Raw genomic sequence first — 13,208 nt, 5'->3', positions numbered from 1 at the left:
GTCGCAGACCCATGCAATTCCTACACTTAAAGTCAAAGACCAAGGGCACGAGGACAAGGACAGGAAGACAGGGATAAACACTAGTGCGTGTAAACGTGATTTAGAGTATTCAACTGACAGTGGCAATATAGGAGCCAACAGGTGTGATGGCTGTTGGGAACAGGCATGGGGACCAAGAAGAGAGCATCGTGCAGAGCCTACTTGTTCTCTTCTGTAGTCAGACCACTCTAAGAACACTGCTAAATAAGAGCCACACAGAGAACAGTTGCCAAGACGGTGCTGATGGGGAATCAGAAGCCTGGTCACATGAGGACCATGCAAGATCCTGGAGAAGAGAAGTTTTTTTGGGGGGAGATATGATGGCTAATTGCACACACAAAGATTTGAAGAGCTTCCATAGCAAAGAGGGGCTGACCCCAGCTGATGACCCAGATGGACAAGGTGGGAACTGCAGCAGATTTGGCTCAACATGAAAGCACTGTTGTATTTATCCTGAGATGGGAGAGGGAGAGGCCACATTTCAAGCACAGGTTGGTTAACCATTTGGCAGGAGGTTGAGGGAGGAGTGAAGGATGGGTGGGGATATGTGTATGGCAGTATTTCACATCTTTGCTGCTCTAAGAATTCATGTGATGAAGGCTGAGAAAAAAGGAATTCTACTTTCTAGTTTATATTTGGGAAAATTAAGATCAGATACCAGAGGAGGATCAAGTCATGGAGAGGCCAAAGGCTCTAGCCAGGATTGTAAAGTGAACCCAAGTTTGCTGGCACCATCGGAACTATTACAGGGTGTAGACTTGATTATCCCTGGATCATACTTGTGTGTATGATATTATTAGGGAATCCACATTGGCTCTGGGGAAAAACACAAGGGCAAGGCCAACCCATGGTCATCTTTCCCATCCTTCTCCTTCTGTGCAGAAATTGGGTTGTCCCAGAAAACATGGACTTGTCTTTTCTCTTCAAAAGCCTTGCCCATCTTAGTCCTGGTCGAGGAGGGAACCATGTGACTGAATTCCAGGAATATTGGAATGGAGATTCCACAGAGTAGGAGCATGAGAAATGAAGGCCAAGGAAAGAACAGTTAATTGAGGAGGACCTCAGAGTCTAAATGAGAAGTCTTAATGTGATATTCTGAGCCTGAGCAATGGAATCTAGCATTAAAGACACCAGAAGAGGTTTCCTGGGATCGACATTATTCCTGTTAGACAAAAAGCAATCCCATTTGGAGCAATGAGCAATTTCCTAGCTCTTTACTATATACAAAATGCTCCCACATGCATGATCTCCTATGATTCTCCCTGGCCCTGGGAGAGGGCTGGGGAGACCACATGTGGGGGCTCTGTGGTCCTTCTAGAAACCAGAGAGCACTCATCCCCTGTTTCTGGTCAATGCTATTCCCATAAGGCAGATACTCAGAGGGAAAAGCAAGCAGATCCACCCATTTAGCAGCAGAGGGGCAGCAGCAAAGAGCACAGCACTCAGGGCAGCAAGACTCCCAGGGAAAGTTTGCCAGGTGCTCCTCCCTCTGAGAGGCCGTGGCTGGGCGGGGCGCTCTGGGAATCTAAATTTAATTCCACCAGCTTCTCATCTACATAGATTTCAATCTGGGGACATGGTGAACAGGAGGAGCAACCACTGTCTTAACACAATTCCAACTCTGTTTGACCTAGGACAAGGTGTGCATTTCTGGGCTGGGAAAATCCTTGGTCTAAGGAAGTCTCTCAAGAATGTTGCCTCACCCTCAATTACCGACAAGCTGGCCCAGGATGTATCTTCAAATTATGAGCCATGTGCTTTGACAGTTCCTTTTCAAGCACAGTGTAACCCCCATAGTTCTGAGGGACCTGTTGCTCTGGTTTTGTCAGCTTTCTGTTCAGGACAGGACACTGTATGCCTTTGGGTCGATCAACACTGTTACAAGGCTGAGCTGGGAACGTGAGATGTTGGGAGGTTCTTGAGCATAGAGGGTTGGTGCTGAATGTCTCAGTGCAAGGCCTGAAGGGCAACTGGGGGGGTCTCTGAGTGTGTGGCCTGGTTGCCACACCTGTCCCAATGTGCTTAACCTCAGGGATTGTCCTCACTACAAAGCAGGCATTCCACACTGGGAGTAATTCCCAGTCTAGCCTCACTTCTGTCCACTTCAGGTGTGCTCAGCATTCCTTCCTGTATGCGATGGACCCCTAGCTTCCCTGGTACAGAATTATGCCCCCTCCCTAAGAATTTCTCCCACAAGATGGCTTCCTTTCAAGAACCCAAACTTCCTTTCTGGGTCTTTCCACTGTTTCTAGTGAAGCAGGGGCTTGTGCTCAAGCTTTTCCTGATTGTTATGTAATCTTTTGGGTTCTCCAAATGAAAGGGTGAGAGAGAATTCCCCTTCCCCTCTCTGTCTATCATTTACCACACTAAGTCCTTATTTTACAGATGAGGAAACGTAGGAGGCTCAGAGAGGGTAAATGATCTACCTAGAGTTGCACAGCTACAAATTTGCAGTCCAGAGTGGCACCTGGTCTGGCTGACTCCATGCCTCAATTTAGATAACCTGCACCATCCTTTCCTACATACTCACCTGTGCCTTCCTCCTTTCAGGCCCCTACTTTGCTCCGGCACACGCTGGTAGGTAACTCCTGGGGACCTCCTTCTTTGCTCTCTGTCCTGAACAGGCTGCCCCTAGTTCTGCAGCTCTCCCTCCTGTATAAGAAGCCTCAGCCCCTCCTCTGCTGGCTGCCAGCTTTCAACATCTCACCCCGCCTCCCCATTGTTTGTGATTCTCCTTTCTGCCTCCTAGGCTTTGCTTTCCCCCTCCCCTGAAATTTCCCTCTCCCACGTTCCTGGCGGAGTCCCGCAGGGCTGGGTGGCTTGTCATTGCATGTTTCTCATCAATTCTTTTTCTCAGTCCCATCCCTCAGAAAGCTCTCAAAACATCACCACACCTGCCCCTGCCATAGCCTGTCTGTGGCATCCTCATCTCTGTGATCAGTTCTGGGGTGTGTGTGTGTCCTTGGGGTTGGAGGTGCTCTGGCACTCTGTTATCCAGAACTGATGGTGGTACCCTTCAGGTGCAGGGGACCGTGTGGGAGGCTGTGAGGAGAGGGGAGGGCACCCAAAGACAGGGGGGATTTAGTCTTGCTTTTATAAGGCTTATAGAACAATCAAAGGATTAGCAAACACACACGCACACATATGTATATGTGTGTGTGCTATATGTACGTGTGTGTTTGCTGATCCTTTGAAATATATATATATATATATATATATATATATATATATATATATATATATAGAAATGAGCCAGTCTATATATCAATATGCACTGGAATATGGCAGCAATTGAGCTTAGATAAAGAAACCAATGGAGCAGTTGAATGGTGTTAATTAAGGAAAACTCCCTGGAGGAGCCAGCCTGTCTGCTGCCCGGTGGAGCAGAGGAGATGTAGGCATTTGTCCTCAAGGCCTGATGGACCCAACATCAATTCAGGCCCAAATGTTCACGAATAGAAACCTTAGGTACTCCAGAGGTAGACTATGGTAGGACTGTGAAGGAAATTGCCAAGGCAACTGGAAGACCTTTCAGAGAAGAGAAAAGTAGGCTTGGAAGATGGAGGGGAATAGAGAAAAAGGGAAGAAGAGGACTGAATAGTCTGAGCAAAGCATGGGAGTGGAAAACTCAAGTGAGTGGCTCATCAGGAAATCTGTAGGTGATGCTGGTGGTAAAACAGGCCAATGACAAGGGGAGGCCCATGGGCTGAACCTAGACATGTGCTCAGAGTTGAACAAACTTGGTTTGTGAGTTGCCACCTGGGGAAACTTGGGCAAGTATTTAAGAACCCAAGTTGTCTTTTCTTTAACATGGGGCTAATGGCTGCCACCTCATGGACTTCATATGATGTTTAACTGAGATATAGCTCCTTGCACATAGTTAGTGCTTATGGATATTAGTGCCTCTTTTCTCTTTCGTTTTGTCTTTATTTTCATTTTGCCTTTATTTTATAAATTTGGAGTACACAAATAAGCCAGGAATGAGAGTGTGTGGTTAGATTTAATGTCCCACTTAAAAAATATATATTTTTATTGATTTCAGAGAGGAAGGGAGAGGGAGAGAGAGATAGAAACATCAAAGAGAGAGAATCATTGATCGGCTGCCTCCTGCATGCCCCACACTGAGGATCGAGCCCAGAACCAGGGCATGTGCCCTTGACTGGAATCGAACCTAAGACCTTCCAATCTGCAGGCCGACACTCTATCCATTGAGCCAAACCAGCTGGGGCTAATGTCCCACTTTAATATCACCACACAGCCTCTACAGTCCTGGGGACATCACAGGGATTGATGAAGTTGGTTAGCTACCAGTAGGGCAGTTTCCAGCCTCACTGGGTTGCCTCAAAAGTCAGCAGTGGAAAGAGAGTAGGAGTCCAATTCAGAAATTGGAGGATGCCCAGGCACTGATTGTATGACTTGGAGCCATTTTTGACTTCTTGAGTCTGCCTTCTCACATCTTTGATAGGCAGGTTAGATGGTGGGAGGTCTTTGAGTTCCAGCAGATGGGAATATTCTGTGATTCTCTGTGCACTCATTTATGGAACCAGTTCCATTTGCCTGTCCTTGAACCTCTTCTTCAGTTTAGCAGGAAGAACACTTGAATTGAAACCAGAAAACTCAGGTGCTAGTCCCAGATGTGTCTTTTCCTAGCTGGAGTGCCTAGGCAAGTCATTTAATCTCTCTGATCCTCAGTTTTCTGTTTTGTGAAAACAGTTTGATTGCCTGGTTCTCAAGGCTCTTGTTAGAATAGTGTTTGTGTATGTTTTTGTTGAGATGAACTATGCAAATGTAAGCTGATGGTGATTTTTATGTCTTCTTGTTCCTTCTAGTCCTTGTCTCTCTTCCTCCTCATGGTGGCAGCTAGAGTAAGTTTCTCAGCTCTGTAAATTGTACACCAATTACCTGACCATCAACCTCTAATTTCTCTCTCTGTTAGTATCTTAATTTGTGGAATCATCACAAAGTTCTGTTGTGGAAGCACGAATCACTGCAAAGATCTGCTGTTGGCTGGCAGAGGTGAAAGGATGAATACACACATGCACATACACATGCATACAAACACATATGCACACCCCTCCAAAGTGCTAGAAGGAATCAGTTGCACAGAGTAATATGGCTCATGAGGGAGTATGCTGAACTAAAAGGATTTTGATTGCCTGTCAGAAGATTATTAGGCAACAGTCATTACCACACAAGACCATCCCAGTCTCATTGTTCCTAGTCAAGTACAAGATCTGGATTACTCATTCTTTATCGAGAGGGTTGGTTTAGCAGCCCAAGGATGTTAGTGTTAAGGCAGTTTCAGACAACAGTGCCATGGAGATGGCACAGACTCCTCCTCCCCTGCATATCTTGTATTACACAGTGGAGACCCCATCTAGGTCTGCAATGGACCACTTAGAGTTGCTCAAAGCCAGCTGAGGTGAGCAGTGGCTTCTCCTCATGGAGTCTCCAATTCTGTGTTTACATGCAAGTGTGGGGAGCACACCGGGCTTCTAAGAAGTCTGATAATGAAAGTCTGTGTGGGGTTTGGGCCTTTCCAGTTCTCAATGCCACTACTACCTATTAAGGTTGATCAAATGCTGCTCTCCAGGAAGGATCCTGGGGTTTCTTGGCCCATTGTAGTGCATGCTGGGCACCCTTGCACCTGGACAGAAGCAAAATCTCCCCATGAACTCAGTTCCTCCAAACTCCTCTTCTTAGAGTGAATTGAAGAACATTTTCCATGCATGTGAATGTGTTGGGAGCCAAGGATTCAAAGAGATAAAATGGGCCTCCTGCTGCTGGAGCTCTCTGCAGTGAGACAGCCTCCCAAACTATATGATTTTACACAAAGTGAGGAGCACAGTCCCAATTCAGTGCTGTGCTGTCATACAACACGCTGGTTAGGATCCTGCGCGTGGTAGCTCAGTATCCCCTGTTCATGTTCCAGCCATGCCACTTACCATCTGGGTCAACTTGGGGCAGGCTATTCAACCTCTGTTTCCCCATTTTAAAAATGGCTAGCATAACAGCATCTATCTCAAAGTTGTGAAAATTAAGTTAATACATATATGTAGAACAGTGCCTGGCCTGAGGTCAGTTTTCAATACATGTTAACTATTATTATTATTATTATTATTATTGCCAATACTGTTTTCCAGAAACAATTTTGGCTTCTAAGATCAGGCTTTCCAGGCTCCTTTCAGAGCTACATTCACCTCTCCCTATAGTCTAGTGTGAGACTTGAACCACTGGTCAAGTCCTACTTCCACCCCTTTGCTTTACAAAATGTATGAAATAGCTTTTATCTGCTACCTCACTGCTTTATGTGCTTTTCAATGGGCATGCACATGCCATCTGTTTGCATCTGTTTTTTGTTGCTGGTGTCTCTGTCTCCTGCCCTGGCCTATCTTTGAGGAAAAGGAACAACTGGAAAACTGAGAAAGGACATGTCTTTCCCTTCTGGTCCTTCCAGAAGACCTCCACTCCCTCCCCCCATCCTTTTCAGTGACAGCTTCTCTTCCTCTAATATCAATGCAGTGCATTTATAAAGCCAACATTTAATAAAAATAGCTTCTTTTGATTGCTCACTTATTCAAGTCTGGCTTGGTGTCAGGAGATAAAACTTGGTGAGTTCTGGAGTTTGGAGGGCAGATCTCAGAACTGGGCTGGAGAGCTCCTTCTGAGACCAAGAATGGGGAACTGCACCTGCCACGCCTGAGGAGAGTGCCTTAGTAGCTTACAAGGGCAAGGCAAGAATGGGAACTTGCATATTTTTGTGACAGGAGCTTATGAAATCCTATCGAGAAGCACCAGGTAACAGATGTAGGGTCCTCTTTTCACAAAGTCACAAGCATGTGAAGAAAGATTTTGTCCGATAAAATGATTGCCACATGAGCAATCTTGCAGGCACAGCAATTTTGAGAGCCATTCTGGGAGTGAGCGGTGTAGTGTTTATTGTATTGTTGAGGCTCGTAAAAATCTTGTATGGCTGCAGGCAAGCCAAACCCTTGAGTAGCACTGCATCCCGCTGACTCGAGGACCAAGCCCAATCACTCCCTGTATATAAGGGGAAGTTTCTGTGCTTGCAGTAGAGGAGTGTTAGCTCCTTCCCTTTCTCTACTTTGCTCCTACTCTCTTTAAGTCAACATGAGTCGCCACTTTAGTTCCAGGTCTGGGTACCGGAGTGGAGGAGGCTTCAGCTCTGGCTCTGCTGGGGTAGTCAGCTTACAACGTAGGGGCACTAGCTGCTCTGTGCGCCGTAGTGGAGGAGGTGGTGGGAGATTTTCAGGTGGAGGATGTGGTGGAGGAGGCGCTGGTGGTGGTTTTGGAAGTCGAAGTCTTGTTAACCTTGGTGGCAGTAAAAGTATCTCCATTAGTGTGGCTAGAGGAGGTGGACGTAGTGGTTTTGGTGGTGGCTATGGCAGTGGTGGCTATGGCAGTGGTGGCTTTGGGGGTGGTGGGTTTGGTAGTGGTGGATTTGGGGGTGGTTTTGGCAGTGGTGGTTTTGGCAGTGGAGGTGGTTTTGGTGGTTTTGGGGGTGGTTTTGGGCCCGTCTGCCCCCCTGGTGGCATACAGCAGGTCACCATCAATCAGAGCCTTCTGCAACCCCTCCATGTGGAGATTGACCCTGAGATCCAAAAAGTAAAGTCTCAAGAAAGGGAGCAAATCAAGTCACTCAACAACCAATTTGCCTCCTTCATTGACAAGGTGAGTTTACCTGCTTTGTGCACCGGAAGAGCTGCTCCTGGTCCATTTGAGAGTGGTGCAGCCAAGACGTGTTTGGGTCTGAGCCTCAATTTTCTGTGTTTAGATGACTAAAACGGTGTTTTGTAGAATTGTTTTCTATGAAAAGTGTTAGAAGTGTGCCTGTGAATGATGCTAATGACTAAACTCTCTCTTGCACAAAGGGGTCGGGGGTCTACATAAACGTGGGTCAATTGGACATCACCTTCAAGTGTTTTTTAATTCAACTCCTGGGCTGAATTCGGACTTACAAATGCTGAATGAAGATAACAGAAATGGGGCTAACTCAACCTTGTAGGGTGCAAATGAGAACCCTGGAAAAGTTTCCCAAACCATAAAAAGGAAGTTGAGTGTGAACAGAGGCATTGGCTTTTATAGCAGAAGGTATGGAGTCAGTGCCAAGCATCTTTTTCTGCCAGAAGGGGCGGTCCGCCCTCTGAGAATTTTACATTGGTACCATATCAAGGTGGAGATTTTTTTGTACTTATGTTTCCAAGTATCTGCTCTGAAAAAGAATGTAAACCAGTTTTTTAAACATTTTGCTCATTCATCAATAATGATGTCAACGCAAGTTATCCACAATAGATTTGAAATTCAATTTTGGATTTTTCCAATATACATTTGAACTGTGTGTATTTTCAGGGAATGCAAACTAATTTTTACGGTAATTGGTTTAAAAAATTGAAAGGCAATTCTCTTAAGTGTCATGTATCTATTTCAAAGGGCAGTTGCAGTAATTTTACATGTGCTTTGCTATTTGGTTTTTGTGTAGCTACTCTCCTAAAGTTCCAACTGAAATAGTACTATGATTGCCATTCTCAGGGAAATTAAAGCGTCACTGAATTAACAATGAGTTGGGTTTTATTCTGAAGATGATGCTAACTTGATCATTTTTTTTTCTTTCAATTTATCTGTTCATCATGGCCAGGAAAATAAGAAATCACAGTTCTTTCCTAAGTGAGGTTTGGGCCTTGCTATGTGGTAGCCCTTGGTGCTCCGTGGCCAGAGGCCTCCACTGCTGTATCAGTGAGTAATGAGGTTTTGTGTTCTTAGGTGCGGTTCCTGGAGCAGCAGAACCAGGTGCTGCAAACAAAATGGGAGCTGCTGCAGCAGATAAATACCTCCACCAGGACCCACGACCTAACCCCCTACTTTGAGTCATACATCAACAGTCTTAGAAAGAGAATGGACCAACTGAAGAGCGATCAATCTCGAATGGATTCGGAATTGAAGACCATGCAAGACCTGGTGGAAGAATACCGGAACAAGTAAGGAAACCTGGCTGGGCAATTTTTGACTTTTGCTTTAAATATTTCCAGCAAGTGGCAAGCTAAGACTATGAAGAGAATGTAACAATGTCTTTTCTTAGGTGAGAGGTAAATCAATTTGGCATTTTCTGAAATCTTCATTTTCTTAGAATCTGGAAATTCTTTAATGGTTTTATTGCTCAGAAGAAGTGGGTGGCCAGAATGTCCTAGGCTAGTAACAGAAAAGCAGTGAGAAGCAGCACTAGTATTAGTCTAGAAAGCGAAACTTCAGGCCTCTCTCCTTCTCTGAATCTCCTATTCACTTCTGATTTCCTTGCAGATATGAGGAAGAGATCAACAAACGGACAAATGCAGAGAATGAATTTGTGACCATCAAGAAGGTCAGTAAATTCTGTAGGGTGGACCTTACATCTAAAATAAACAATAGAACAGGGTCTCTAATTACTAAGCAGAAAGGAGCCACGATGTGGAGATGCAGGTAGTGGGCCTGATGACTATCTGAAGTAGAGTTTTCCTTCCACATTATCATGGTCCTGGACTTACTCAGGTTCCCTGCTTCTCCAGAGCCCTCACTACTTCATGTAGCAAGTGGGGAGGCAACTTCTCAGCAAATCAGGCAAGCTCCTTTGTGATCGTGTTCCCAGGGGTGGGGCAATTTAGGGATTCTGATCCACCTGTGATATCAAGGTGTGGAACAGACCCCAAACACCTTTTCTGCTTGGAAAATCCCCTCACAGTTAGTAAGAGGGATTTGCCCTGGAGAGACTATGACTTCTTACTGCCTATTGCTCCTCTAGGATGTAGATGCTGCTTATATGGCCAAGGTGGAACTTCAGGCCAAAGTTGACAACTTGCGCCAGGAAATTGATTTCTTCACAGCACTCTACCAAATGGTAAGCCCTCTAATTTCAACCACGTTTACCAAGTGGAGAACTTTAAGCCTGAACCCACCACTATCCAGAAGAATAGAGATGTATTTTCCACCTCTTGAATGCTCCCTCTGTCTAAGTTGGTCTCTGTTTTAACACCGTAAGACTCACTGAACTATTATGCCTTGCAGGAGCTGTCTCAGATGCAGACTCATATCAGTGACACCAATGTCATCCTCTCCATGGACAATAACCGCAGCCTGGACTTGGGCAGCATCATTGCTGAGGTCAAGAACCAGTATGAGGAGATTGCCCAGAGGAGCAAGGCTGAGGCTGAGGCCCTGTACCAGACGAAGGTGAATGGGCTGGATGTCTGGCCAGTTTTCCTGAAAAGTCTTGTTTTGTTATCCTGTGTTTTCTCTTAATATTTGTGTGCATGAGCCAGGGTATATGCTCTGTCACATTAATTGACTTTGCCCATCATCTTTAGTATGAAGAGCTCCAGGTCACTGCTGGCCAACATGGGGACAATTTGAAAACTTCAAAGATGGAGATTTCTGAGCTGAATCGGATAATCCAGAGACTTAGAGCTGAAATCAACAGTGTAAAGAAGCAGGTACTTGCTTCTTCTTTCTACTTAAGAGGTGGTGAGAGAAAAGGCAGCCAAGAGGTTTCAGGCTAGGCATTTAGAAGAATGCCAAGGGGCCGAGAAGCCTTGACGCAGGGCCAGGAGAGGCTGCTGCACCACCTTTAAGGGCTTTTAAGGAAAGCAACATGGTGATGTGCTAGCCAGAGGCAGGGGAATGCATGAAGTGACTTAAGTTCTTGTGGTTCTGTTGGGTCCAGAGTACTGGCCTCAAGGGGGTGGGGAGTCCATTTGAGATAAGAAGGACAAAGTGGGGTTAGGTGTTAAGAGAGTGTGTAATGTGCTGGATTCTCCTTCCTCAGATCTCTGGGCTGCAGCAGTCCATCAGCGATGCTGAGCAGCGTGGTGAGAATGCCCTCAAGGACGCCCAGGGCAAGCTGAATGAGCTGGAGGACGCCCTGCACCAGGCCAAGGAGGACATGGCCCGGCTGCTGCGTGACTACCAGGAGCTGATGAACACCAAGCTGGCCCTGGATGTGGAGATTGCCACTTACAGGGCCCTCTTGGAGGGAGAGGAAAGCAGGTGAGAAAGGGACCCTGGGCAGTATGGCTTCTTCTGTGCTTCCGCCCTGGCAAGTTGACTGCTGTTGAAAGATGCCGCCATGTGACTGCAGCTTGTCCTGGGCATGGGGACAGGAAAGGCACACCATGCGGAAAGACTTGGTTTCACTTTGGGAGCCAGAGTTCACATTGAGGGCTATAGTGTGGCAAGAAATGCTTTGAGATGGAGCAATTTATTCTTCATCTGGGCGGGCTCAGCTGTCATCCGGCCAAAGTCAATGCCTTTAGAGTAACCGGCACTAGCTAATTAGCTCTTGTCTAACTTATACCGAGATTTCTTCCTGTTTGTGAGAAAAATGAGAGTCGTGGGAAGCCAGCGAGGATTGGATTCGTTTCAGATCAAAGAGGAGCCCCAGTGGGGAGCTTTGGGTCAGCTGAGAGGGCCTGGGGAGGCGCTTGTGAAGCCGGAGGGTAATGAGGACTTGGCTTTTCTTTCTCCTCCAGGATGTCTGGAGAGTGCGCCCCGAACGTGAGCGTGTGTAAGTATAACCCAGGGGCCTGTGCAAGTTTGGCTGGGCGGGAACGCGCCATGGGATTGAAGGTAACTGAGTGTCCCCTTGCAGCTGTGAGCACCAGCCACACCAGCATCAGTGGAGGTGGTGGCCGAGGAGGAGGCGGTAGCTACGGTTCCGGAGGCGGCTACGGCTCTGGAGGAGGTGGTGGAGGTAGCTACGGAGGCGGCTATGGTTCTGGAGGCGGCAGCTACGGCGGAGGCGGCAGCAGCGGGGGACACAGAGGCGGTTCTGGAGGGGGCGGCGGCAGCTCTGGTGGCCGGGGTTCCAGCGGTGGTGGCGGAGGCGGGAGCTCCGGAGGCCGGGGATCCAGCTCCGGGGGCACGAAGACCTCCGGCGGCAGTTCCAGCGTGAAGTTTGTTTCTACCAGCTATTCCCTAGGGACTCGATAAAGCGGTGGTCCCTATCCTGTTAGCTCTCCCTCTCCATCACTACCAAATATGCTTGCAAGACCAAGGCCAGCCTCACTGAAGAAAAACACCACCGGTTACCTTGGTTCAGCCTATCTCCCCAGCTCTTTCCGTTCTGCTCTGCTTCCCAAAGAAGTTTTAGAACCAGTGACAAGCTCAGTTCCTGCTATGACCCTTTGTGCTTTATCTCAGAAACAGTTCAGCCGTCACCACTGCACACATTACATTTCAATGCACCTCCTAAGTCAGCCAGAGGTGGGCAAGCTGGTTAGACCCAGGGCTTCTCCGTCATGCAATGAATGCACATTTCTATCCTCTCTCTTGCAGCAAGCTCTGTGCTGCTTTGGTTTTTATTTTTATGTATGGTGTCAGCCAGTTGATTGACTTTTGTGGAGAGGTCTTAAACGCCCGTTTCCTTGTGTTGCTGCAATAAACTGAATTTGAAATTCTCTGAGTCTCCAACTCCTTTGTTCCTGGCACTGACTATCCTGGATGGGTACTTTGTGGGAGGGAAAGAACGCCCTAGATCAGGGGCGGGCAAACTTTTTGACTCGAGGGCCACAATGGGTTCTTAAACTGGACCGGAGGGCCGGAACAAAAGCATGGATGGAGTGTTTGTGTGAACTAATATAAATTCAAAGTAAACATCATTACATAAAAGGGTATGGTCCTTTTTTTTTTTTTTTTTAGTTTTATTCATTTCAAACGGGCCGGATCCGGCCCGCGGGTCGTAGTTTGCCCACGGCTGCCCTAGATCCACATGGCATATGGGGAAGTTGGGACACATGAGGGGAGGCTGGTCAAGCAACATGCGACTTTAAACATTTAACATTTTACTGGACAAGCTCTTTTCCAGAGGGTAGACATGTCATGGAGAAACGGAGACTGGGGTAGCAGGTTTCATTCATCCGAGAAGGTTTTCTTAAAAAAGGCGCTGAACAAGCAGGTTGGGAAGGAGGGGTTTGGCACTGAGAAGAGGGGAAAGTACTGCATGGAAAAGTAATTGTTCATGTGGAACAGTCAGTGATAAGAAGGGGGTGGGTAACGCAGGGTCAATAGCTACTACAGCTAGAATACATACAGACTTTGGCCAGGGGAGTGCAGGAACCAAGAGTGGTAGTGGAGAGGTAGATATCTATTCTCCTTCTCTTTCAGGCCACTACCACTATCCAAAG

At 46.9% G+C, this 13,208-nt stretch overlaps 1 protein-coding gene across 1 annotated transcript; it reads left to right on the top strand.

The window, feature by feature from the left end:
• The first annotated feature begins 7,097 nt into the window (after positions 1-7,097).
• Positions 7,098-12,482, top strand: KRT1 (keratin 1). The gene is made up of 9 exons (XM_059682973.1): positions 7,098-7,731; positions 8,821-9,035; positions 9,355-9,415; positions 9,833-9,928; positions 10,096-10,260; positions 10,395-10,520; positions 10,853-11,073; positions 11,556-11,590; positions 11,675-12,482. Exons 1-9 carry the CDS (start codon positions 7,171-7,173, stop codon positions 12,013-12,015), a joined length of 1,821 nt encoding a protein of 606 aa, XP_059538956.1. The 5' UTR covers positions 7,098-7,170; the 3' UTR covers positions 12,016-12,482.
• Positions 12,483-13,208: the final 726 nt, after the last annotated feature.

The sequence above is a fragment of the Myotis daubentonii genome, chromosome 2 (genome assembly GCF_963259705.1).
Source record: "Myotis daubentonii chromosome 2, mMyoDau2.1, whole genome shotgun sequence".
In the NCBI taxonomy this organism is placed as follows: Eukaryota; Metazoa; Chordata; class Mammalia; order Chiroptera; family Vespertilionidae; genus Myotis; species Myotis daubentonii.
This window is presented reverse-complemented; position numbering and strand designations above follow the sequence as displayed.